General features: G+C 43.6%; 1 protein-coding gene across 5 annotated transcripts in view; it reads right to left on the bottom strand.

The window, feature by feature from the left end:
* Positions 1–26,547, bottom strand: part of schip1 (schwannomin interacting protein 1) — a 177,912-nt gene that overhangs the window by 27,704 nt on the left and 123,661 nt on the right. For all 5 annotated transcript variants that reach the window (XM_078209014.1, XM_078209013.1, XM_078209016.1 and 2 more), the window contains 2 exons: positions 24,249–24,446; positions 9,877–10,000 (listed from right to left, as the gene is read on the bottom strand). In XM_078209014.1, the coding sequence (XP_078065140.1) occupies positions 9,877–10,000; positions 24,249–24,446 (322 nt within the window). The remainder of the gene's footprint in view (positions 1–9,876; positions 10,001–24,248; positions 24,447–26,547) is intronic.

The following is a 26,547-nucleotide window of genomic DNA, read 5'->3' as shown; positions in this document are numbered from 1 at the left end:
CCCGGTCAGGTCGGTAAAAGTGCGGTTTGCATTCCGCGCAAATCCGACAGCTCCTTGTCACCGACCTGACGTCCTCCACCGAGTAAGGCAGGTTGCGGGCTTTGACAAAGTGATAGAACTGAGTGACCCCAGGATGGCACAGGTCATTATGGAGGGCGTTCAAGCGATCCTCCTGAGTACTAGCGCATGTTCCGCGCGAGAGGGCATCCGAGGGCTCATTGAGTTTCCCTGGACGATACATGATATCGTAGTTATAGGTGGAGAGTTCAATTCTCCACCGCAAGATCTTGTCATTCTTGATCTTGCCCCTCTGCGAGTTGTTGAACATGAACGCCATGGACTGCTGGTCCGTGATCAGGGTGAACCGCTTTCCCGCCAGGTAATGGCGCCAGTGTCTGACGGCCTCCACAATGGCCTGGGCCTCCTTTTCCACCGCTGAATGCCGAATTTCGGGGCCTTGGAGGGTGCGGGAAAAAAACGCGACGGGCCTGCCCGCCTGGTTAAGTGTGGCGGCCAGGGCGAAATCAGATGCATCGCTTTCCACCTGAAAAGGGATGGATTCGTCTACCGCGTGCATCGTGGCTTTCGCGATGTCGTGTTTCAATTCCTTGAAGGCCAATTGGGCCTCTGGCGTGAGTGGAAAAGTCGTGGACTTAATAAGCGGACGGGCTTTGTCCGCGTAGTTGGGGACCCACTGCGCATAATAGGAGAAGAAGCCTAGGCATCTTCTCAGTGCTTTTGCGCTAGCGGGCAAGGGAAGTTCAGCAAGGGGGCGCATACGGTCTGGATCAGGGCCAATGACCCCGTTTTCCACCACGTATCCCAGGATGGCTAACCGGCGCGTACGGAATACACACTTCTCCCTGTTGTAGGTCAAATTCAGGCGAGATGCAGTGCGTAAGAAGTTCTGGAGATTTGTGTCATGGTCCTGCTGATCACGGCCGCAGATGGTGACATTATCCAGGTACGGGAAGGTAGCCCGCAGCCTGTTCTGGTCCACCATTCGGTCCATAGCATGCTGGAAGACCGAGACCCCATTGGTGACACCAAAAGGAACCCTAAGGAAATGATACAGACGACCATCCGCCTCAAAGGCCGTGTATTGTCGGTCCTCTGGGCGAATGGGAAGTTGGTGGTAGGCGGACTTAAGGTCTATGGTGGAGAACACCCGGTACTGCGCAATCTGATTGACCATATCAGATATGCGCGGGAGAGGATACGCATCCAGCTGCGTATATCGGTTAATGGTCTGACTGTAATCAATGACCATCCGGGGTTTGTTCCCGCTCTTGACCACCGCAACCTGTGCTCTCCACGGACTAACACTGGGCTGTATGATCCCTTCTTTGAGGAGTCGCTGAACCTCAGATCTGATGAAGATCCGATCCTCAGTGCTGTAACGCCTACTTTTAGTAGCGATGGGCTTGCAGCCTGGTACCAGATTCTGAAATAAAGAGGGTGTGGTGATCTTTAACGTAGAAAGATTGCAGGCGGGGCGCTTTGGACAATTTGGAGACTGCAGCTGTTCTCCCACTGTCAGCGAAGGGAGTGGCCCACCGTACTGTAGAATCACACTCTTCATGTGGACCATAAAGTTTAGTCCGAGGAGAATTGGTGCGCAAACATTCGGCAACACAAGGAGCCTGAAACGCTCGTAAATTGTGCCCTGTACTTTCAAAGTTACCACACAACGTCCTAGCACAGCGACAGACCGGGACCTTGATGCCATAGAGATTGTCTGTTTGGCAGGTTGAATCTGGAGTCCACACCTCTTCACAGTGTCAGGGTGGATAAAACTCTCAGTGCTCCCGCTGTCAAACAGACAATAAATCGCATGATTGTTTACCTGTATATCCATCATCGAACAATCAAGCCTGTGAGGCTTAGCCTGGTCCAGGGTGATCGACGCCACCGTTGGTCCGTGAACGTCACTGCAGGCAGCTGAGGTCGATGCTGAGGACCCCTGCTGGTCGCTCATGGTCATCGTCGACCAAAATGGCCGCCCCCATGAATCGCACATGGGTGAGGGCGCCAAACGTAGCGACCCCTGGTGGTCATCCTCCTCCGACTCCGTCGACCGCAATGGCGTCGTCCTGGACTCGCACGTGGATGAACCCCGTGAGTACTTCGACGACGATGGTGATGATCCCCGTTCCGAAGGGTCACAGGCCGCACTGCCGTTCCTGGGCTTCGATCTGCACACCTTCGCATAATGCCCCTTTTCATAATGCCCCTTTTTACCGCATGCGTTACAGACTACCGCTTTAGCGGGACACTTTTGTTGTGTATGTTTGGCTCCTCTGCAGAAGTAGCACCGCGGGCCGCATGGGGCTGCAGCCATCGTCTGGTCCACTTGGGAGCACGCCATAACACTGCACTTCAAGCCCGAGGGGCGAGGAGGGATTTGCGACTGCTCCTGCCACGTTGTCTCCACGTGGTCCTCCGGATACAGGACTAAGCTCTTCGAAGCCGCCTCGAGCATTTCGGCTAATTCCATGGCTTGGGTCAGGTTGAGATTACCCTTTTCTAGCAGCTTGAGACAGATGTATGAAGACCCGACCCTGACCACAAATGCATCTCGGGCGAGGTTGTACATGCTCTGCTCAGCCGACACAGCTTTGCAGTCACAGCCCCTGGCTAGCTGTAAGAGCTCATTGGCGTAGTCCTCCATGGTTTCCATGGCAGTTAAACATCCAGGGATTCACAACCTATCGAAAAGACAGAGGGGTGGGTAGAGGGGGCGGGGTTGCCTTGTTAATTAGAAATGAAATTAAATCAATAGCACTAAACGACATAGGGTCAGACGATGTGGAGTCTGTGTGGGTAGAGTTGAGGAACCACAAAGGCAAAAAAACCATAATGGGAGTTATGTACAGGCCTCCTGACAGTGGTCAGGACCAGGGGCACAAAATGCACCACGAAATAGAAAGGGCATGTCAGAAAGGCAAGGTCACAGTGATCATGGGGGATTTCAATATGCAGGTGGACTGGGTAAATAATGTTGCCAGTGGACCCAAAGAAAGGGAATTCATTGAATGTTTACAGGATGGCTTTTTGGAACAGCTTGTGATGGAGCCCACGAGGGAACAGGCTATTCTGGACTTAGTGTTATGTAATGAGCCAGACGTGATAAAAGATCTTAAAGTAAGGGAACACTTAGGAAGCAGTGATCATAATATGGTAGAATTCAGTCTGCAATTTGAAAGAAGGAAGGCAGAATCAGATGTGAAGGTTCTACAGTTAAATAAAGGTAATTACAGGCGCATGAGGGAGGAACTGACAAAAATCGACTGGAAGCAGAGCCTAATGGGAAAGACAGTAGAACAGCAATGGCAGGAGTTTCTGGGAGTAATTGAGGACACAGTGCAGAGGTTCATCCCAAACAAAAGAAAGGTTATCAGAGGGGGGATTAGGCAGCCATGGCTGACAAAGGAAGTCAGGGAATGCATCAAGGCAAAAGAGAGAGCCTATAATGTGGCAAAGAGTAGTGGGAAGTCAGAAGATTGGGAAGGCTATAAAAACAAACAGAGGATAACAAAGAGAGAAATAAGGAAGGAGAGGATCAAATATGAAGGTAGGCTAGCCAGTAACATTAGGAATGATAGTAAAAGTTTCTTTAAATACATTAAAAACAAACGGGAGGCAAAAGTAGACATTGGGCCGCTCCAAAATGACGCTGGTAATCTAGTGATGGGAGACAAGGAAATAGCTGAGGAACTTAATAAGTACTTTGCGCCAGTCTTCACAGTAGAAGACATGAGTAATATCCCAACAATTCAGGAAAGTCAGGGGGCAGAGTTGAATATGGTTGCCATCACAAAGGAGAAAGTGCTAGAGAAACTAAAAGGTCTGAAAATTGATAAATCTCCGGGCCCAGATGGGCTACATCCTAGAGTTCTAAAGGAGATAGCTGAAGAAATAGTGGAGGCGTTAGTTATGATCTTTCAAAAGTCACTGGAGTCAGGGAAAGTCCCAGAGGATTGGAAAATCGCTGTTGTAACCCCACTGTTCAAGAAGGGAACAAGAAAAAAGATGGAAAATTATAGGCCAATTAGCCTAACCTCAGTTGTTGGCAAAATTCTAGAATCCATCGTTAAGGATGAGATTTCTAAATTCTTGGAAGTGCAGGGTCGGATTAAGACAAGTCAGCATGGATTTAGTAAGGGGAGGTCGTGCCTGACAAACCTGTTAGAGTTCTTTGAAGAGATAACAAATAGGTTAGACCAAGGAGAGCCAATGGATGTTATCTATCTTGACTTCCAAAAGGCCTTTGACAAGGTGCCTCACGGGAGACTGCTGAGTAAAATAAGGGCCCATGGTATTCGAGGCAAGGTACTAACATGGATTGACGATTGGCTGTCAGACAGAAGGCAGAGAGTTGGGATAAAAGGTTCTTTCTCAGAATGGCAACCGGTGACAAGTGGTGTCCCGCAGGGTTCAGTGTTGGGGCCACAGCTGTTCTCTTTATATATTAACGATCTAGATGACGGGACTGGGAGCATTCTGGCCAAGTTTGCCGATGATACAAAGATAGGTGGAGGGGCAGGTAGTATTGAGGAGGTGGGGAGGCTGCAGAAAGATTTAGACAGTTTAGGAGAGTGGTCCAAGAAGTGGCTGATGAAATTCAACGTGGGCAAGTGCGAGGTCGTACACTTTGGAAAAAAGAATAGAGGCATGGACTATTTTCTAAACGGTGACAAAATTCATAATGCTAAAGTGCAAAGGGACTTGGGAGTCCTAGTCCAGGATTCTCTAAAGGTAAACTTGCAGGTTGAGTCCGTAATTAAGAAAGCAAATGTAATGTTGTCATTTATCTCAAGAGGCTTGGAATACAAAAGCAGGGATGTACTTCTGAGGCTTTATAAAGCACTGGTTAGGCCCCATTTGGAGTACTGTGAGCAATTTTGGGCCCCACACCTCAGGAAGGACATACTGGCACTGGAGCGGGTCCAGCGGAGATTCACACGGATGATCCCAGGAATGGTAGGCCTGACATACGATGAACGTGGGATTATATTCATTGGAGTTTAGGAGGTTGAGGGGAGATCTGATAGAAACTTACAAGATAATGAACGGCTTAGATAGGATGGACGTAGGGAAGTTGTTTCCATTAACAGGGGAGACTAGGACGCGGGGGCACAGCCTTAGAATAAAAGGGAGTCACTTTAGAACAGAGATGAGGAGAAATTTCTTCAGCCAGAGAGTGGTGGGTCTGTGGAATTCATTGCCACAGAGGGCTGTGGAGGCCGAGACGTTGAGCGTCTTCAAGACAGAAATTGATAAATTCTTGATTTCTCGAGGAATTAAGGGCTATGGGGAGAGAGCGGGTAAATGGAGTTGAAATCAACCATGATTGAATGGTGGAGTGGACTCGATGGGCCGAATGGCCTTACTTCCGCTCCTATGTCTTATGGTCTTATGGTCTTATGGTTTCGCCCGACTGCCGACGTTGTGTAGCGAGGAGGTAACGAGCGTGGATCTCGTTAGGAGGTTTCGTATAGCGCTTTTTTAGAAGCTCGAGGGCCCTCGGGTAAGTGGTGGCCGCACGGATCGCGAGGTAGACTGTGTCGCTTACCCTCGCATGGAGGACCCGGAGTCTGTCATTATCTGTGGTGACCGCTGCGGAGGCTGCTAGGTAATCTTCAAAACACTTCAGCCAGTGGTCGAAGGTGTTAGAAGCGCCCACCGCACGTGGATCTAGCGTCAGACGTTCTGGCTTGAGGATTTGCTCCATACTCTCCTTTCTTTTTTTTCTTCCGTCGAGAGTTTAATTTTAGTTAATAAAATTGATGCGCATCAATTGGACACGAGGCTCAAAGCTTCGGTAAAAGAAGGCTTTTATTAACTAACAATGGAACTATCAGAACTTTAACACACTATCCCAGACTGAAGGGGTCCCGTCCGAGCAGGGGGTCTTATACCTCTCCCAAGAGACGGAGCCCGACTGGGATGTGCCACAACAGTAGCAACCACAGGTGTATCAATCCCACCCTAGCCCAACAACAACATTAGTACAATCCCACAGTAACCTATATACATTCCTATAGTGCTGGCCAGCCCTGGCCCAGTACTATCCAGTGGGAACCAACGATGGTTCACCACAGGCTCATATATTCATCAAAATTGAACACAATGCACAATGAATTAAGATGCATTGTGCTTCAAAGGGCATTTTTTGCATGTCTTCAAAAAGTCTTATTTTACACATTGACAATTAGTATCAAAATAAAAAGTGTTCCTCTTTCACATTGTTCGGAGAATTCTAAAACCTGCATTTTATTTGGAGGTTTCTCATGCTCTAAATATGCCAAATCAAATTTACAGATTCATATTAAAATCAATAGAAATTGCCAGAAAGTGCATTAAGAGTTAATCTAAATTCATTACAATAGTTTACCTATTAGACCATGAACAGACTAAACTAAAATCTGTTCGGCAATCAACAGGGAAGAAAGTGTAACCCTGTAAATTCTGTCTTACATAACAAAACAATGCAATCGAATTATTGCAGTGTTACCCATCCAATGAACCAAATGTTAAAAACAAACTTATCCTTCTGACTGACAATGAATGCTTTGTAAGATGTATTCTTGCTCAAGGATGACACTAGCCATAAACCTAACAGTGGAATCTTATGTTACGTCAATGTGCAACTGTGAATTACTCAGAGCATAACTAATATGTGGATGCAGTGAAGCTCCCTCCCAGTATGAAGGATGAATCATAAACTGGCACAGATGAGGAGGGATGGATTGTACCAGCAATGCACAAATAGTTTCCACAACAGTAACTCAAACAGGGATACCCAATCATTTTGCTGGGTGCTTGTATCATGGAAAATGCACACAGCTCTGCCTGGTACCATAACAATGAAACTCCACAGGGATTCACATGTGAAGTCATATAGCAATCAAACAGAGCAATGAAGCTACCAACTCTCTAAAAAGTGAATGTTTTTCTGAGTAACAGTCAACAACATGAGTATCATATATACTGAAGAAAATGTATACTGCTTTAAATGAAAATTCCAAGGTTTACCAATGTTACAGTTTATTCTGCCCACCCCCCCAAATAATATGGAACATATTTGATTTATTTTACTGCATGTTTTGGTAGTCCAAATAAAACTACTAAACATTTTTATGTACATCTGATCATTCTGTCGATATGGCTCGATTCTCTGCATGGTGCATTGCTTTTTGTGAAGAGGTGAAATCCATTATTACATAAAAATACACACATATACACAACAAATAAACAATGGCACCGAACTGACATACAGGCCAAAAACCACTTAGTAATGAGATAAATTCAGATTACTTTCCACTTCCTACAAATATATGTCAGGAAAGTACCAGATCTGATAGCTAGACTGGTTACACGGTCAGAAGACTAAAACATGATACCTGGCTGTAATACTGCAGTAACCTTGTCAAGTGATCCACATTGACTATGTGGTATCATGGACAAATCACATCCCAGTTCTGACCCATAATACGAGTGGATCTTAATGAGAATTTGAGACAGATTTATTATTTTCAGTGTGTTTTTTGTGATGTTGTTTCCTCCCAAGCAGCCATTGGTTTGATTGCTGCATGTCTCTCCATTCTGCCCTATTGGAATTCCGTCTCTCTCAACAAAACCATGTCCCTTCCACACAAGTCTGTTCTCACACAAAGACATCAGCCACTTAACCTTCATGTTTATCCAGATCACTCAGCTCTGTGCAATTTGACCAGTATGGCCTTTCTACTCAAATGCAGTAACGTTAGAAATAGGAACAGTAGTGGGGCCTACAGCCCATTGAGCCTACTCCACCATTCAATAAGATCACAGCTGAACTTCGAGATCAATTTCACTTTCCCCCCTATTCCTTAATGTCCAAAAACCTGAGTTAATCTGTTCTCCCACCCCCTCACAGTTCCTAGCTTCATCCTCTGTCCTGTCCAGTCAGAAACTTGCATGAAATCACGTCCCCCCATCAATTCAATCCCTACTTAATTCCAAGTCAACTCTCCTGAAATAGGGGTTGTTGTACTGGCAGCTTGATGTTATTTTTCTTGTCGACAGTCTACTGTTCCAACTTTTGCTTTTCTCAACACCTGGTCTCACACATCTCAGTTCAGGAGTGAGAGAGGCCCAGTTGTCTCTAAGTTTCTGCTTGGAGAATAAATTGTTTTGTAGCAACTAGTTTTCTCACTATCCATCCTCATTCATTTCCCAACAGGTTTAATCCCTGATCTATCGCTCTCTTTCCCCTTCAAATACTCTGCAACCTCGTGCTCTGAAATTAAAAACCTGGATTTATGTAACACCTTTCACAACCACAGGACAGCCAAAGTGCTCTACAGCCAATGCACAGCTTTTGAAGCATAGCAACTGTTGCAATGCAGGAAATGCAACATACAATTAGCACACAGCAAGCTCCCACAAATGTGAAAATGACTAGATAATCTTTACTTCTGTGACTTTAATGGAGAAGGCAGACAGGTTTAAAGTCTCAAGGAAAAGATAACACCTCTAACATTCCCTCAGTACTGCACGTCAGGCTAGGCTGTTGTGTTCAAGTCCTAGAGCAGGACCTGGAGGCAACCATACAACCAATTGAACCACGGCTGACATAAAAAATTAAACAATCTACCTATATATGAACAACAGCATCAACTTTATCTTTATGTTATGCTTTCTGGTGTAGATATCCACTACAATATAGGAACTTATAAAACAACACATTACAATGAACTGCATTCTACAGTGAGAGCTCCATTAAGCAACTATATCATTAGAAACCTGCAGAAAATATCAGTGCTGTGAATTTTCCATTTTGGAACTGGCTACACTTAGCACTAACCTGAATAAAAAGCTGTGTAGCTGACGTGGAAAAGCACAATTAAGAGCTGTTAATCTAGTTTGCAGTATTCTCAGTTCTGTGCCACATGAATTCTAATTAGTCTTGTGTCCTTTCCTGTTTATGGTTCCTTATGTTTGAAGATGAAAAAAAAAATCAGAAGCCCTAAAAATAATCAGCACAACCAAATCACTGGAGTGAACTGTTATTTTACATAGAAAACAGAGACTGTAAGCTCCCTTCGATTGCTTAACAAGTGAAGAGTTGGACTAGATCAGGGAGGCCTCAGGTTTGATTTGTGCTCTGTGCTCAGTTTACCTGATCTGCCGGTACAGGAACCACATTTAGATTCAACATCCTGCATTCCCAGGAAAAAGGGGATAATAGTGCTCAACATTTCATTATCGCCACCCACTGATCCTTGTTGGAAGTGCACAAATGGACATCTCCACCATGCAGCAACCTATTTGAGGCTGAAAGGGGGAAAAAACCTTCAAGGACTTAAAGTTGCTTAGTTGGGTGGAGACTCAAACATCAGGGATGCAGGTTAAAAAAAAAAGACAACTACCATTTTGCAGGCTCTGTTGCTGGGAGTGATTGGGCCTCAAGAGATCATTAGTTTAGGCTACGGCAACAGGCAAATAAAACACGCACATTTAAAGGGACCTTGCAGCCAATACTAGGACAGTCACATCCGAGTCTCTGTTCCACAGACGGTATTGCTGCCTTGGAGCTCCCGGCCCCAATTTCTCCTTCTGCGACCCCACGGGTGGTAGTGACCCACAGTTGGAAAATCCCTACTCTAGAGAAAAGCCCCGGTTTCGCCAATCTATCATTGGAATCAAAGTTTCTCATCCCTGGAACCAATCTTGTGAATCAGTTTTTTGCCCCCTCTAATGCCTTCACATCCTTCCTGAAGTGAAGTGCTAAAATATGTTTTTGAACTGTAGCCATAGTATCCTAGACATCTATGTAATATATGCACATTCTGCAGTCGGAATAATAAAAATAGAAACTGTAATACTTACTCTCAATCTGGGAATGTAAGTCATTGACTATAACTTGTAGCTGGCCAATAGTCATGTCACGCAAGTCTGTGGGTTTCAGGCTCCGCTTCATCAAACTTTCGCTAATATGGGGCATATGAGGCAACTGGAAAAGAATACAATTTACTTAGCAACAACAGCCTATAAGGGATTGCAATAAAATGCAACATTTTTACTGAAAATATTTTTATGATGTGCACGGTGGCACACTGGTTAGCACTGCTGCCTCACAGTGCTAGGGATCCGGGTTCCATTTCGGCCTTGGGTCACTGTCTATGTGAAGTTTACATGTTCTCCCCGTGTCTGTGTGGGTTTCCTCCGGGTGCTCTGGTTTCCTCCCACACTCCAAAGACGTGCAGGTTAGGTGGATCGGCCTTGAAAAATTGCCCCATAATGTCAGGGGAACTAACAGGATAAATACATGGGGTTAAGGGGATAGGTCCTGGATGGGATTGTTGTCAGTGCAGGCTTGATAGGCCAAATGGCCTCCTCCTGCACTGTAGGGATTCTAAGATTCTATGAAACCATTGCTAAGCCACAGTCTCACCAGCATGAAATATATATTTATAGCTACACCAGAACAGCCTAAACAAAGGGACACTTCTTCAACTCGACAGCTGGGGTGTTTCTGGGATTTTAGTTTGTGTTGTGTCCAGTGCTTTCAGCCATTTCTTGACGCATGAGATCTCCCAACTTTGGCAACAGTTCCTAGATAATATTGGAAGACCTTACAGAGCAATTGGGCTGGAACTACCTTTACCATGCTGTGACTGCTTGCCTAGGTCACAGTCAAGCAGTCCATTTGGTTTTACTCTTCCTGCTGTTTTGTAGCAGTTTGATTAAATGGAGTGCCTTGTTATGCTAATTCAGATGGCAATCAAGAGTCAACCACATTGGTGTGAGAGTGGAGTCACGAAATGGCCAGACCAGGTGTTTCGTTCCCTAAAGAACATTACTCACCTTGTTTTTTTTTAATACCAACAACACAAACAAAGAGGCAGCAATTAAAAATAATGGTATCTGGGAAGTTCCACCATCAATAGTCAGTCTGTTGATTTTCCCTGCTGCTTTGCTATAAACTCATGTCATCTTCCAGTGTATAACAAAGTTTCAGACAGTGCTTTCACAGCCATCTGCGAAACTTATACATCCCTTCGTTTAAGGATGGAACATCAATGAAAGGATTGTAGCATTCCAGCCAACTTGTCTTTCTGGTTCGCCATTGACAAAAGACACATCAATGTGCGTTAGACAAATCTGAAGGGGTCTCTATTGACCTCCTATTGTATTATGATGCTCCCTCATCCAAATCCAGACTGGTAAAGTGCAGGTTGTTCATCAACCTTAACACCCACTTTATTTGGGAAAGGAATACAGACTTAGAACAGGTTACATGGGTGAGTCACCCATGTATGTTGCCTGCTTTTAAAACAGCAAGAAGCCATTCTGCAGAGACAGAGTGATCATCAGCTGTAGTCAACTAAGTATGTCATGTTGGCCTTCATTGCGAGAGGTTTCGAGTACAGGAATAGGGATGTGTTGTTGCAACTGTACAGGGCCTTGGTGAGGCCACATCTAGAGTATTGTGTACAGTTTTGGTCTCCTTTTCTGAGGAAGGATGTTCTTGCTCTCGAGGGAGTGCAGCAAAGGTTTACCAGGCTGATTCCGGGGATGGCGGGACTGATGTACAAGGAGAGATTGACTAGGTTAGGATTGTTTTCACTGGAGGTCAAACGAATTGAGGAGGGATCTCAGAGACTTATGAAATTCTAACATGGCTAGACAGGATAGGTGCATGGAGGATGGTGGGGGAGTCCAGAACCAGGGGTCACAGTCTGAGGATTCAGGGTAGACCATTTAGGACGGAGGTGAGGAGACATTTCTTCACCCAAAGAGTGGTGAGTCTGTGGAATTCATTACCACAGGAAGTAGTTGATGCCAAAACATTGAATGCATTCACGAGGTGGCTAGATATAGCACTTGCGGCAAATGGGATCAAAGATTATGGGGAAAAAGCAGGTTTAGGCTATTGAGTTGGATGATCAGCCATGATCGTAATGAATGGCGGAGCAGGCTCGAAGGGCCAAGTGGCCTCTTCCTGCTCCGATTTTCTATGTTTCTAAGTAGCCATTGTAATAAACAGCAGAAAGTGGGAGGCCTGTTCCAACTTCAAGTTCACCTGAGAATCAACCTCCTGGAAATTCAGCTACAAGAAGCCTCACAGATTACTGAGAATTCTCTACTTACAAGACCTTCACTTAAAAAAAAAATCACCTCCTTCAAGAAACTACACGCCTGCTACAAAAGGGAGCATCAGCCAATTATATATTTTCATCATTTGTACATGGTCTTTGTGTGAGTGATAGTGTGCAAGTGTCAAGGGTGTAAGGGAGTGAGATGTTGTAATGTTGTTAAACCACTGGGGCAAGTGTGGGATAAAAGAGAACTTATTTTATTTTAAAACTCAGAAAAAGGCTTGCTGTTGGGACTATTTAAATTAAGGTAGCCACTCTGATAAGAAAATACACACCTCACATATGAAACATTGATCATGAACAGAAAACATAAATTCTCCCTGTGACACTCACAATTCACATACATGTATCATTTTCAACTGTGTAATTATTCAAACTGTTAAGACCAACTAAATCCAACTGAGAGGTTTTCCAAAGCCCTAGTTTTCGTTATTTTTTTTAAAAGGGTCCTTTCGCACAAATTACATGTGTGAAGTATATTAATTCTGACAGAGATGCATTTCTAGATACGCAATAGTCTGTGGCAACATTCCAAAATATGAATTATAAATGCTGCTTTATAAATTAATAAAGAATTACATCTATAAAAAGATTTTAAATGGAGTAAGGGAAAGTTATGATTGAACAAATCAAATCTGACAGTTTGCAACACATAACAAACCTGGATGTGAAGCGACAAGTTAGATATGTTGACTTTAAAATAAGGGACTCAGGTACACTCTACATATATTGTAGGATGAGCAATATATGAGCTTTTCTGCATTGTATCCACGTTATCTTAATTGAAACCAAATGCTCTTGTTTGGGAAACTACTACAGCATACATAAAGGAAGTTTTTGCAGCACATAATAATAATAGGGCAATTTGCCTTCCTCCAGTCAATACTTTTGAGGAGAAACAAGACTGTAACATGGAGGGGAAAAAGCCCTTTCTGATCCATGGAAAAGGAGAAATGGGCAGTTAGTATGTAGTAGATTAATTTGTTGCTCTGCTTCTACTGCATCTCCATTTTAATACTGCTCGCACAGGATAAGCCTCCTCCTTTTGAATTCTAGCAGAAGCCTAATCAATAACTGGGAAGCAGGGTTTCCGGGCAGCATTTTAAGCCACCTGAATGAGGTGCCCACTCGAGTCACTCTGGCAAACAAAGGTGACAGGAAGGTGAACCAGGCCCTTTAAAATATTTCAAAGAGTGACCAAAAGGAGCGTCTGCTGTCCCCACCTGTGGGACCTTCACAACACGCGTCAGTCCTGAATTGTCTGTGCTGCCAGCAGTTTTTCCACAGTGCAGCCTCCAGACCTCCATTCGCTGCTCTGTCTGTCTGAAATAGGAGAGTCGCTGACCAGAAACATTCAGATGAGGCTTGGATACTTAAAAATGTGCCGGGCCTCTGATGAAGGGTCCATTTGGGATTACTTTCCACTCTTTGCTGAGTTTTCAAATAATTCCTAAACAATCTCATGAAGATTTGTTCCATATTTCAAAATAATTGAACAGAACTCAGGAGCAATATGAAGGTAGATGAACAATTCTGAAGTAAAGTTCCTCCTACTCTGATCCACAAAAATATGATTGTACCGTAATCGGAGAGCCCTCCAGTGCCAGTTTATACTTTTTCACTTGTTGCGTTATGCCCTGGAGACATGTGTGATTGAGGTTTCCACCTAGCTCAACATTATGGCCAATTCTATGTTGTAGATTAATGCTCAATAGGAATGGGGATTGACTTTGCTTATTTTACTTAAAACAATTACAGTCAGAACAGATGGAAAAGCTTCATCCCATCTGTTAATTCTGGAGGTGAAAAAGTTGTGTTTTAATCCTGTGTTATTAAATTCCTAGGAAATGAGAATGCATGTGGTACTACATTTCCAGCTAACATAAGCAAAACAATGGCATCTCTTAGATATTTAATCATTTTTGATTTGGGCTATATTGTGATAGAATTTAATTGGGGTTAAGATTACAGATATCAAAATGGCAACTGTGAGGGGAAAAGGGAGAGGAGCGACAGAGACGGTGCAATTGCAGGCCTACCATGAACTAGGTTGCCAACTGCTAGTAACTGGACAATAATTTCTGATATAAAACACTCAAATCATGCAATTTTGTAAATAGTTGCAGTTTGCTTTCCAACAGATGCACCAATATACTACAAAGATCAGTTTGCTATGCTGTGCTGGTTGAGGGAAGAATGTTAACCCAAGACTGAGAAGAACTTGTTGCTTTTCTTTCAATAATACCATAGAATCTTAACATCCAAACCAAAGGGCAGGCAGGCTGGCAGGATCTCAGTTTAATGCCTTATTCACAGAATTACACTCAGACAATAGTGTGCTAGCTTCGATTGTGAACTCCATCTTGAAGCAGCAGTCCAACCCATCACTTCCTCAATAGGGAGAGAGGGTTAGCATTCCAGCTAAATTAATCCACTTGCGTGAGAGTTCTCACTGAAACCTTCACCATTTTTTCCAACTATCTGCCTCTCTTTTTGATGTCTTCACTTGGATTTCCTGACCAAAGCCTCTGCCAGTCCTTCTCATCAGCCTTCCTCCAACTTGTTAATCTATGTTTATGGGAGCTAATAAGGTTCTTTTGTGGCTGATCAAAAATGTTAACATCCCCAGATGCTTGGTTGTAAACAGTTTTGGATATATCACTGAGAATGTCAGATCAGTTGGAATTCAAAAAAAGCCATTTAATAGCTGATATAATATTTGGCAATCAAGGAAAAATTGACCAAGCATGGAATTCTATCCCTGATCCAATTTCTTTCCTTCTTCAAAAATTGCTGAGCCCCAATGTAACTTAGGCAGTTAGATTAAGGACGTGGTGATAGGGCACTCTGAAAATCACAACATGATGAGGTAGAGTCAACACTGCCTGTTTTTTAAAAGGGAAATAGTGTTTAACATATGCATTAGAGATTTCAGAAGGTTCGAGTAGCAAGATGGATCCAGTGTATTTGAATTTTCAGAAGGCATTCTGTGGAACTATACAAGGGAGCAATATATTAGTGTCGATGAGGATTTGCTGACAGACAGAAAACCGAGTAGGAATAAATAGGTAATTTTCAGGATGGCATGGAGTAACTTGTGGAATGCTGCAGGATTTGTTGCTCAGGCTTCAAGTAATTACAATTTATGACCTTTTCTGGGATGTGAGTGTAGCTGGTGAGGCCAGCATTTTTGGCCATCCTAATTTCCCTCTCAGATGAGTGGTTTGCTCAGCCATTTCAGAGGACAGTTAAAACTCAACTACTTCGCTGTAGGTCTGGAGTCACATGTAGTCCAGACCAAGTAAGGACAGCAGATTTCCTTCCTTGAAGGGGATTAATGAACCAAATGGGTTTTTACGATCTAACTACAATCAATGATAGTTTCATGGTCAATATTATTGAGGACTAGTTTTATATTCCAGTTTTATTAATTGAATGGGATTTGAACCCATGTCCTCAGAGCATTAGCCTGGGCCTCTGGATTATTAGCCCGGGCCTCTGGATTATTAGCCCAGTGACTTTACAGCTGCACTACCATCAATAATTTTGATGAGTGGACTGAATGTAACCTATCCAAACGTGCCGATGATGCTCAATTAAGTGGGAAAGAAAGCTGTGGGGACAATGTAAATAGGCTATAAAAGGGATGCAGATTGATGTGAGGGCACAAAGCGGGACAGATGGAGTTTAATATGGAGATGTGCAAAATTATCCACTTTGATAGCAAGATTAGAAATTCAAAATATTTTTGTTAGATGAGAAGGGAGTAAATGTTGGTATTCAGAGGAATTTGAGTGCGCATGTGCAAAAATAACAGTGAATTAACATGCAGGTATAGCATTCAATTAGGAAGTCAAATGGTGTTCTCGTCTTTGGTTGGAAATGGGTTGGAGTATAACAATAAGAAAATCTTGCTATAGTTATCTTTGGCAAGGCCATTTCTACTGTGAACAGTTTTGGTCTCCATTCTTCAGGGAGGAGATACTTGCTAATAGTGGGGATGTAACAAAGGTGCCTGGGATGCGAGGATTGTCTGCAAGGAGAGATTAAGTAGAAAAGGCCTATACTCGTTGGGGTTTAGAAGAATGAGAAATGATCTATTGAAATGCATACATTCCGAGAGAGCCTGACAAGGAAGATGCTGAGAAGCTCTTTCCCTTGGCTGAAGAGTCTAGAATGAGGGGTCATCATTTTAGGATATGGGATAAGTCATTTAGGGCTGAAATGAGGAGAAATGTCTTCACTGAGATGGTCGTGGATCTTTGGACACTAGGTGCTGAGTTATGGATACATTCAAGACTGAGAGCTATAGATTTTTTGGGTACCAAGGGAAAGTTGATGCAGAATTTCAGTATTGATCTTATTGAACGGTAGAACAAATTCAAGGAGTCATGTGGCCTACTCATATTTCTTGTGGTAAAACAGTGAGCTTTATCATAGGCCTATATTTTTCTGTCATTTGGATGTCTACCGATTGTCACCATTTCTGGATTTTTAAATAAAAACTTTGTTGTCTTTTGTAAGTTTTCTGGGGCAATAAGTTTATGAAAATATCTGCAATTAGTAAACAAGTCCAAGTTAGCACAAGCAACTTGTATCCCCTTTGTCTTATTGGGTCAACCGCTCACTTTCATTCAATATTGTAGTAGAAGCTTTTACTATCTGTTTTCATATTTCTTGCTACTATTTCTTTACTCTTTTATTCTAATTTCTTCCCCTCTATTTTGTTTAATCATTCCTCGCCGGTTTCTAAAATTTTCCCAGTCTTCTGGCCTGTGATTAATCTTTGTAGTATTTCTTTCAATTTGATACCATCCTTAACATCCATGGATAGCCACAAATGGTGCATCCTTCTCATGGACTCTATTTCAATGGAATACCTCTTTGCTGGGAGTTGGGAAATATCCCATTAAATGTCAGCCAGTGATTCTCTACTACCTTACACTTTATCCCATTTTCCCTGTCCACTTCAGCCAATTTTGCCTTCCTACCCATTATTTAAGTTTAAAGAAGCCGGAGTCAGATGCAAGTTTCTCAACCTCAGACTGAGTAAGAAATTTTCTCATGCTTATGAACACATTTCCCCAGAGGATCCTTTACCATGAGATCATTAATTAATCTGGTCTCATTACGCATTACCAGATCTAAAATATCCTGTTCCCCAGTTGGCTCCAGAATGTTTTGGTCAGAGAAATACACGCCACAAACTTGTCCTCAAAGCAACCTTTGCCAATTCGATTTGTCTAATATATATGAAGATTGAAATTGCCCATAATTATTGCAGCCACTATTATTTCTCGATTTATACTCAATCCCTCAGTGTAACTATGGTTATGGAGCCTATAAACAACACCCATCAGCGACTACTTTCCCTTGTTGTTTTTATCTCCACCCAAACGAATTCTGCATCATCATTTTCTGAGCCAAGCGCATTTCCCACTACTGTGCTGACCTCTTTCTTTACAGTAAGAAGTTTAACAACACCAGGTTAAAGTCCAACAGGTTTATTTGGTAGCAAAAGCTACCAAATCTCTTTCTTTACGAACAGAGCTACCCAACCTCCATTTCTTCCTATCTTTTCTGAAATGTAAAATATATTTGAATATTCAGTTCCCAGCCTTGGTCACCTTGCAACAATGCCTCTGTAATGATTACCATATCATACTCATTGATTTCTATTTGTGCCATCAATTCATCCATCTTCATAGAATCATAGAAACCCTACAGTACAGAAAGAGGTCATTCGGCCCATCGAGTCTGCACCGACCACAATCCCACCCAGGCCCTACCCCCATATCCCTACATATTTTACCCGCTAATCCCTCTAATCTACGCATCCCAGGACACTAAGGGGCAATTTTAGCATGGCCAATCAACCTAACCCGCACATCTTTGGACTGTTATGAATCTTGTTATGAAAAAATCTTGTTATGAATGTAATCCTATGAAAGCAAAACACGGCAGATGCTGGGAAACAAAGATAGAGCCCCCCCCCCGCCCCCCCCCCCCCCCCCCCCCCCCCCCCCGCCTCCTCCTACTCCAGATGACATGCCAGGGGACATGCTTGAGAATTGGCCAGGAAGTTCAAACTTTTGAAACTTGGATTTAAATCAGAGATTATGGATGGTTCAGACTCCCTTAGCAGAACAATTACCTGGGAAAAGCTAGAAGGATTTAAACTACTTCTAGTCCCAGGTAACTATGGTACTGGCCCTCCCTGCACTCCACTGGACCCCCTAACATACTTGGCCACACCCCAGCCCCCTGACCACTCCTCCAACTGAAACTGAAATATGACCTTCCCAAAATTTATCAGGTTTGTGTTTCATAAGATACATTTCTAGAAAAATATCTTTATCTGGATGTTGTATTTACACAGTGAGCTACAAAACTGCTGATGACTGAATGCTTCAATCAGGATTTTTTTCAACCTCATGCCAAATTTCACAACATTTTAAGTTCCTTCGAAGTTGAATAATCTGAATAAGCCAATTCAATAAAGTATCATGTCTGCCTCCTTCAGTGACACCTAAGATAAGCTGAAAGGTCGGCATCAGCATTTTGCCACCATGGTTAATTTAGAAAAAGTACATTCTGTTTTCTATAACAGCAGCGCAGCCCATTTCTAGAAAAATGGAAAAGCACTCCTGTAATTATAAACGTCCAATTCTGTTAATGGGAGGTGTCGGTTAATCAAATAATCTTGCTAACTAAGATGCAAGGCGAGTTCTGCATTTGTATCCAATCAGAAAGCTACAGGATGGTCACCCGGCTGTTGAGGTCTCGGGAGCGTGCAGATCAAGGTGGGGTTGGGGGACGGGGTATAGGTAGTGCTACAGTGCAGTGAGTGAGAGGCTGAGACCGGAGCGAGGACAAACCACCACGAGCAGCTACTAGCGAGTTTGACCTCTCTGGTAACAAAAAATGACCTGACAAATTCAAGCCCAGAATTCTGGTTTGCAAGGTGCCAGATAAAAGAAATTTTGCTATAGATTGAAATTAATTCTGCATAATGCAATATAAATGCAACATTTGGGGCAGCACAATGGCACAGTGGTTCACAGCACCAGAGACCTGGATTTAATTCCTGGCTTGGGCCACTGTCTGTGCGGAGTCTGCACGTTCTCCCTGTGTCTGCGTGGGTTTCCTCCAGGTGCTCCGGTTTCCTCCCAGTCTGAAAGACGTGCTGATTAGGTGCACTGACCATGCTAAATTCTCCCTCAGTGCCCCTGAACAGGCACCAGAGTGTGGCGGCGAGGGGATTTTCACAGTAATTTCATTGCCATGTTAATATAAGCCTACTTGTGACACTAATAAATAAACTGTAAACTTTAAACATTTGTGTAAAGTTGATTGTTGTTTAATCATCTTCTATATGGAGAGGTTGAATACACATCTCCAACATTGAAGTGCCTAATATTTAACCACTAAAAATATTGGAGCACTATTGGAGTAACTCACCCTTGCAATTCAGTCAGGCTCACCATCAAAGCTGAGTAATAATCATTAAAAGTGTTGATTGAGGATATTATTCAGTAGTCAGTCAAAATGGTATGGAGGAAAAACTGCAGAGGTCAGTGTGTGCATATATTTTCAAATTTTGGCTTTCAATAAATCATTTTTGGTTTTGAGTACTAGCTTTTAGGGAATTAAGATAGTAATCGTTAATACATACATGACAAATATTTAATTTCTCCATACCCAAATTATTTGAGCAAATGCAGCATCTGATGAAAGGAAGTCACTTATTAATTTGGCTAAAATTAAATTTATAATCGCACTTCCAAATCTAAATAAACATAATTGGAACACATGAAGCTGGGGCAGTTTCTAATGCATTTAGGATCATGAATTTGAAGAAACAAAGCTCCTTTATAATATTTTGAGCCTCCAAGGTATTATTCAATACTGATGCTGAATCTAACTCACATTGCTGAGTGACAGTGGATCATTGTAGACTGCATGCAGTTTTCTTTCTATTGCAGTCAATTAGAGTTCATGGCTCTGGAGGGAAACAATGCTACTTTACCCACACAATGCTGCACAAGGTGAGGCTTTAGCTCTGCAGAGATTTATTTGTTTCAGGCACTGCTCAAAGAATTAAAAAACAAATCTAGCTGCAGCTAGAACTTTCTTCCAAGCTTAATGTGATGCAAATATTTCAAGTCGTGAAGGCAACGCTTGATGAAAAAGCAAAGCTCTTTTTAAACAAACACAGACTACGTGTACTTATGCAAACAACCACGAGTTCCATCCATCAAGTATTTTTGAATGTGATGAAGTTTAATTCAAATTCACGTTCTAATAAATATTTTGGGGTTGAAAGTCTGATGGTACATCATTCAGATTAGCACAGTTTGGGCAATTATTAAGAAATAAAATAAATATTGGGCAGAATTTAATGCCCTCCCCATAAGTTTGGTGCCGGGGGCATTGAATCAGGTGGGAGGGTGGAGACTTTGTTGCCTTCCCACCTGCACCCTGATTAAGTGGCTGGTGGGAAGGCCTGCAATTGAAGCATCAATTGACACACACAAGTTGAAAATTAATGCCCACTTAATGGCCTCATGCCACCTCAGCTTGTATTAGCCTAGCAGCGGACAGGATGCTCACCATGTGGGGAGCACAACAAGAAACCCAGGGGGTTCGTGGGTTCTCAGGAGGGATCTCTCACTCAAAGGCACTCGATGGTAATCCAGGGACTTGATAGCTGCAACGAGGGCCCACCGTAGAGTCACCCCTACTCCTGCTGACACATCTCCCTCTCCACGATACCCCTGCCACCATTACTCACCTCTGGCCTCGTGAGTCTGCAGCATCGGCAATAGACACCGCCTACCCAATGGTGCTGCCATTCAATAGAGATGCAAGCCTCTGATTGGCCGGCAGCTCTCGGCAGGGGGTATTTCCAGGCCCAGGCTCCTTGATCCTGGGAAAGGCCCCCTTTGCTGTCTAGTTAAGCGCCTGGATACATTTAATTCAGTAAGCATTCCATAAAAGAGGCAACGTGGGACTCCTGCTGGTCAAGACTTCCATTGCCTCCATTAAATCCAGCCCACTGTGTGAATTAGGTTTTGTACAAAAGAACAACTTACCATTTAGATTCTGCCGTTTTCCATTCATGGAGGTAGATTAAAGCCCCGGGTGAAAGATTACAGACACACTTTGGCAAGGGGGCGAACCTGGAAGAGGAAAGTAGCTTGCTTGATCAGCAAGCCATCTCCCACCTTAACCACTCACTTCCTCCACTGCCAGGCACAGTGACAGTAGTGTGTGGCATCTATAAGATACACTGCAGGAACCCATCATGGCTCCTTCGGCGGGATCTTCTAATCGTGCGACCATTACCACCTAGAAGGGCAAGGACAATCGATGCAAGGAAACACCAGCACCTCCAAATGTCCCTCCAAGTGGATAGTCAGAGGCTTTTTCCCAGGGCCGAAATGGTTGCCACAAGAGGACACAGGTTTAAGGTGCTGGGGAGTAGGTACAGAGGAGATGTCGGGGTAAGTTTTTTACTCAGAGGGTAGTGGGTGCGTGGAATGGCTGCCAGCAACGGTGGTGGAGGCGGATTCGATAGGGTCTTTTAAGAGACTTTTAGATAAGTACATGGAACTTAGTAAGATAGAGGGTTATAGGTAAGCCTAGTAATCGCTAAGGTAGGGACATGTTCGGCACAACTTTGTGGGCTGAAGGGCCTGTATTGTGCTGTAGTTTTTCTATGTTTCAGTGTCACTCAGTATCCTAACTTGGAACATTGCATTTCATTCATTGTAGCTGGGTCAAAATTCTGAAAACTCCTTCCTATTAGTACCAAACCTACACCATATGCCACATGGATTGCAGTGGCTCAAGGTGGTTTACCACCTTCTTCTCAAGAGTAATTAGGGATGGGTAATAAATGATGGTCTTGCCAGCGATGCCCACATCCCATGAAGGAATAATAAAAATATCTAAGTATGTTTATACTATTATTATGCACATTTAACTTTTGTTATTTAAATTTGTTCAATCGTTTACATTTAAAATAGGATCCAATATTGTAACCATTACTGTTTATTTTGAAATGGGAGAGATGCTTTGAGGGCAAAGAATAATTTCCAGGAGTTTAAGTAAATAATTGACAATTTCTGTTAGGCAGTGTGGACATGTTACCAAATGTTTACACAGATAAAATTGAATGAAATTGAGGAGAACACTGCCGGGACCACATCTGGAGAACTGTGTACAGTATTGGGTTCCTTATTTAAGGATGTAAATGCATTAGAAATAGTTCAGTGAAGGTTTATGAGACTAATACCAGAAATGGATGAGTTGTCTTACGAGAAAAGGTTGGATAGGCTAGACTTGTATCCACTGGTGTTTAGAAGAGTAAGAGATGACTTGATTGAAATCTTTAAAGATCATGAGGGGTATTGACAGGGTGGATGTGGAGAGGACATTTGCTCTTGTGGGAGAATCTAGAACTAGGGGTCACCAATTTAAGACAAAGGTGAGGAGAATTTCTTTCTTTCAGAAGGTTGAATGTCTCTGGAACTCTTCCTCATAAGGCAACGGAAGCAGAATCTTCTGAATAGTTTTAAGGCAGATGTAGATAAATTCTGGATAAACAAGGGGGTGAAAGGTTATTAGGGGTAGGCATGAAATTACAATCAGATGAGCCATGTTCTTATTGAATGGCGGAGCAGGCTCAAGAGGTCGAGTTTATTTTATTCTTCATTAGTCACAAGTAAGGCTTACATTAAGACTGCAATGAAGCTACTGTGAAATTCCACTAGTCCGGCGCCTGTTCGGGTCAATGCTAGTCAATTCGAGTGGCCATCCTGCTCCTAATTCATAAAACTGGGGCTCAAAGAGAATGATCTCAGATCTGGGAGTCAAACCATTTACAGCAAGAACAGGAGAAAATATCCCAAAACCTAACACTTTGTGTAAAGCTCCTGTATTCATAAAGCAGTGTTTCATCTGGAACTACCAAGAGCTGTATTGTCCCCAGACAGGACAGCCAGTGAGATTCTGCAAGTCCAGGAGGCAAGCTGTGGGGGTTACTGATAGTGTGACATAAACCCAAGATCCCGGTGTAGGCTGTCCTCATGTGTGCAGAACTTGGCTATCAGTTTCTGCTCAGCGACTCTGCGCTGTCGTGTGTCGTGAAGGCCGCCTTGGAGAACGCTTACCCGAAGATCAGAAGCTGAATGCCCGTAACCGCTGAAGGTGCTCCCCCACAGGAAGAGAACAGTCTTGCCTGGTGATTGTCGAGCGGTGTTCATTCATCCGTTGTCGTAGCGTCTGCATGGTTTCCATGTTCTTATTGAATGGCGGAGCAGGCTCAAGAGGTTGAGTTTATTTTATTTATTTTATATTAGTCACAAGTAAGGCTTACATTAAGACTGCAATGAAGCTACTGTGAAATTAGGACGTTTAGGACGGCCTAAACCGGGATCTTGGGTTTATGTCACACTATCAGTAACCCCCACAGCTTGCCTCCTGGACTTGCAGAATCTCACTGGCTGTCCTGCCTGGAGACAATACACATCTCTTTAACCTTCCCTCCACTCACATTGTCTGTATCTTTAAGGCCTGGTTGGTTGTAGAGATTCGCATTCTAATCAGTATTCTGTAACTTGATTTTGTGTCTCTGTGCCCTGTTTGAGAGCAGATATCCACTCCATCTGACGAAGGAGCAGCGCTCCGAAAGCTAATGGCATTTGCTACCAAATAAACCTGTTGGACTTTAACCTGGTGTTGTTAAAACTCTTACTGTGTTTACCCCAGTCCAATGCCGGCATCTCCACATCAGGAGGTGTAATGCCAGTCAACTGTTACAATAGCACAAATACACTGAGTAGCAGAGAGAAAGCAACAATTCAGTTCTTTATTTCAAATGCATACACAACATCCTCATGTTTAAAATTGTTTGATAGAGACAGAAAAGCTTCAAACTAACAATGGCCATACAATTGATAGAATTGGTTACTGCGGAAGGAAATATTCTTATTGCAGACTGCTTTCATTTGTGTGTAAAGTTGAGGTCAGTTACTGCTAAAGTCAAAGGTTTCCTGGGTTATCATATTTGTAAATATGGGAAAAAATACTCACCAGATCAGCCACTGGGGATTTCTTTCTGTTCTGCTTTTCCACTTCAACTTGCATTTTAGCCATTGGTTTTGCCATAGCAAGAGCCATCTTGGCTTCAGCTTGCAATTTCTTCTGCCTTGTAAGAAAATCCATATCATCAAGTGACTCAGACTCTTCCTCAGTAGTGTCTCTGTCAGAGTATGATGAGCTTTGTTTGCTCTAGGGAGAGAGATCAGCTATTGTGATGCATTTCTAAATGGAGAGCAGTTATAAACAATCAAAGGTAATCCAGAGAGCAGAATCTGATAAAATCATCATTACAAATGGGTCCTATTAATCATGCAAAAATATATTAACATATAGTCTGTATCTCCCTACTTTTCATCTGCATGCCTTAAATCTATGATTGCTTGAAATTACTAGACTATGTGCCTGTTTAAGGTTTCTCACCAGTTAAACCCTTTAGCTTTTGCAGTTTCTGTGGCTTTCAATGTGATGTGAACTTCACCAACACCAATCACCCTTTGATGCAATTACATTAGAACTGGGTTAATTATCAACACCAAATGGGCAATTTGTTCTGGACCTTTACAAGCAAATTATTTCTACACGAATCCCAGTTTTACAACATTCGTTAGATTTTAAAATAGAAACAAAGAAAACTGGGACAGATAATCCACTAAAATTATAATGAACCATCTTGACATTTAATAATGCATATTTCTTTTAAAACCTTTCATAGAGAACACATTCCAACAGTTGAGAGAAATAGACATCCCTGTATTTGAGAAAGAGTTTGATGTTAATAGAAAGCACTGTTAAAAGAAGTGAAAATAAGAAGGCTCCAAAGGCAGATAAAGGGCCTAATTTTACCATTTTCATTCTAAGTGCTGAATCTGGGCGCAATTCAGATCTGACTTGGAAATCTGTTCTCAGGCGCCCCGATACACACTTAGTCTGAAAAAAAAATCACGGGTCCGAATTGCACTGTGGGTGGGGCTTAGCGCGTCTGAAACGATCGGAGGTCAGAACTGAGCATGTGCAGTGAGAAAAAAAAATTGAAAATCACGCCGCTGTCACATTGCTCCCGGGCTGCAAAAAGCGGATAAAGCGGCCCGGGAGTGATGGTCCCCACAGACATCACCCCCACCCCTACAACATAACTTTCCCCCTTATCCACCTCCCCCCGCGCTACCCAGACCGATCACGACCCTCTGACCCTCTTTCCCCCCACCGATCGCCCACAGAGTGGCAGCGGACCCCCCCTGTTCTCCCCCCCAGAGATCCATCTGGCCAACCCCGCGCCCCCCGAGAATGAAAAGGGCCTCCCCCCCCCCCCCACCCCCCAGAGAAAGTTCGGGCCTCCCCCGCCACCCCCCTCCCCACCAGACAACGATCGGGCCTCCCCTCTCCCTATACAACGATCGGGCCTTCATTCTCCTGCCTGCCCCCTCACCAGAGAATGATCTGACCCGCCCTCCCCCCTACCCACCAGACATCGATCTGGCCTCCCTCCTCCCCCACCTCCGCCCCACCAGAGATGCATCTGACTCGCCACTTCCTCCCTCCCCCCCACCAGAAAATGATCGGTCCCGCCCCCCCCACCCACCAGATGACAATCTGCCCTCCCCCCACCAGAGAGCGATCTGTCCTCCAGATCTCCCACCAGAGATACATCTGACCTGTCTCCTCCCTCCCACCCCTCCCCCCACCACCGATCTGAGTTAGAGAGCTGTTGGAAGCTCTGAACTTACCTCTTCAGAAGCTGGTGCGCCTGAAACAGACCTTTACCGAACATGTCTGTTTTGCGCCGAATCTGGATGCCCGAACGTGATGGTAAAGGGGGAAATGCTGATAAACTTGGGCGGGCAGTTCATTAATTCAATTTAAATGCATGCAAATGCATTTAAATTGTCGTTGCGCCCGTTTCAGGCGCGAATCAGATCACGGCCATTCCCGGGCCTCGATAAAGTGGCCATCTGCGCGGACGCACATCCTGATAATGGCCTCATGCCCGACTTTACCACGGTTTCGTGCCCGGAAACGGGCAATGGTAGAATCGGGCCCAAAGGGTTAATAAGGTGGGGGGAATTTAGAGAAGGACTTTGAGACAGTGGAACACTCATTCACTTTTGTTGCAGCAAATGGATGGGTGGATATAAAACAAACTAAACCCCTTGAAAGCCAAGGGATAAAGTTACGGTGGAATCTGAACACTCAGTGCTTCAGCCAAGGGAACCAGTATGTGGTAGCAAGGGTGGTTAATGGCTGGGCAGGACAAGTCTGAGTTTTAGTTTTAGATGAATCAGGATTTTGTGAA

This window comes from Mustelus asterias, chromosome 3, assembly GCF_964213995.1.
Source record: "Mustelus asterias chromosome 3, sMusAst1.hap1.1, whole genome shotgun sequence".
In the NCBI taxonomy this organism is placed as follows: domain Eukaryota; kingdom Metazoa; phylum Chordata; class Chondrichthyes; order Carcharhiniformes; family Triakidae; genus Mustelus; species Mustelus asterias.
This window is presented reverse-complemented; position numbering and strand designations above follow the sequence as displayed.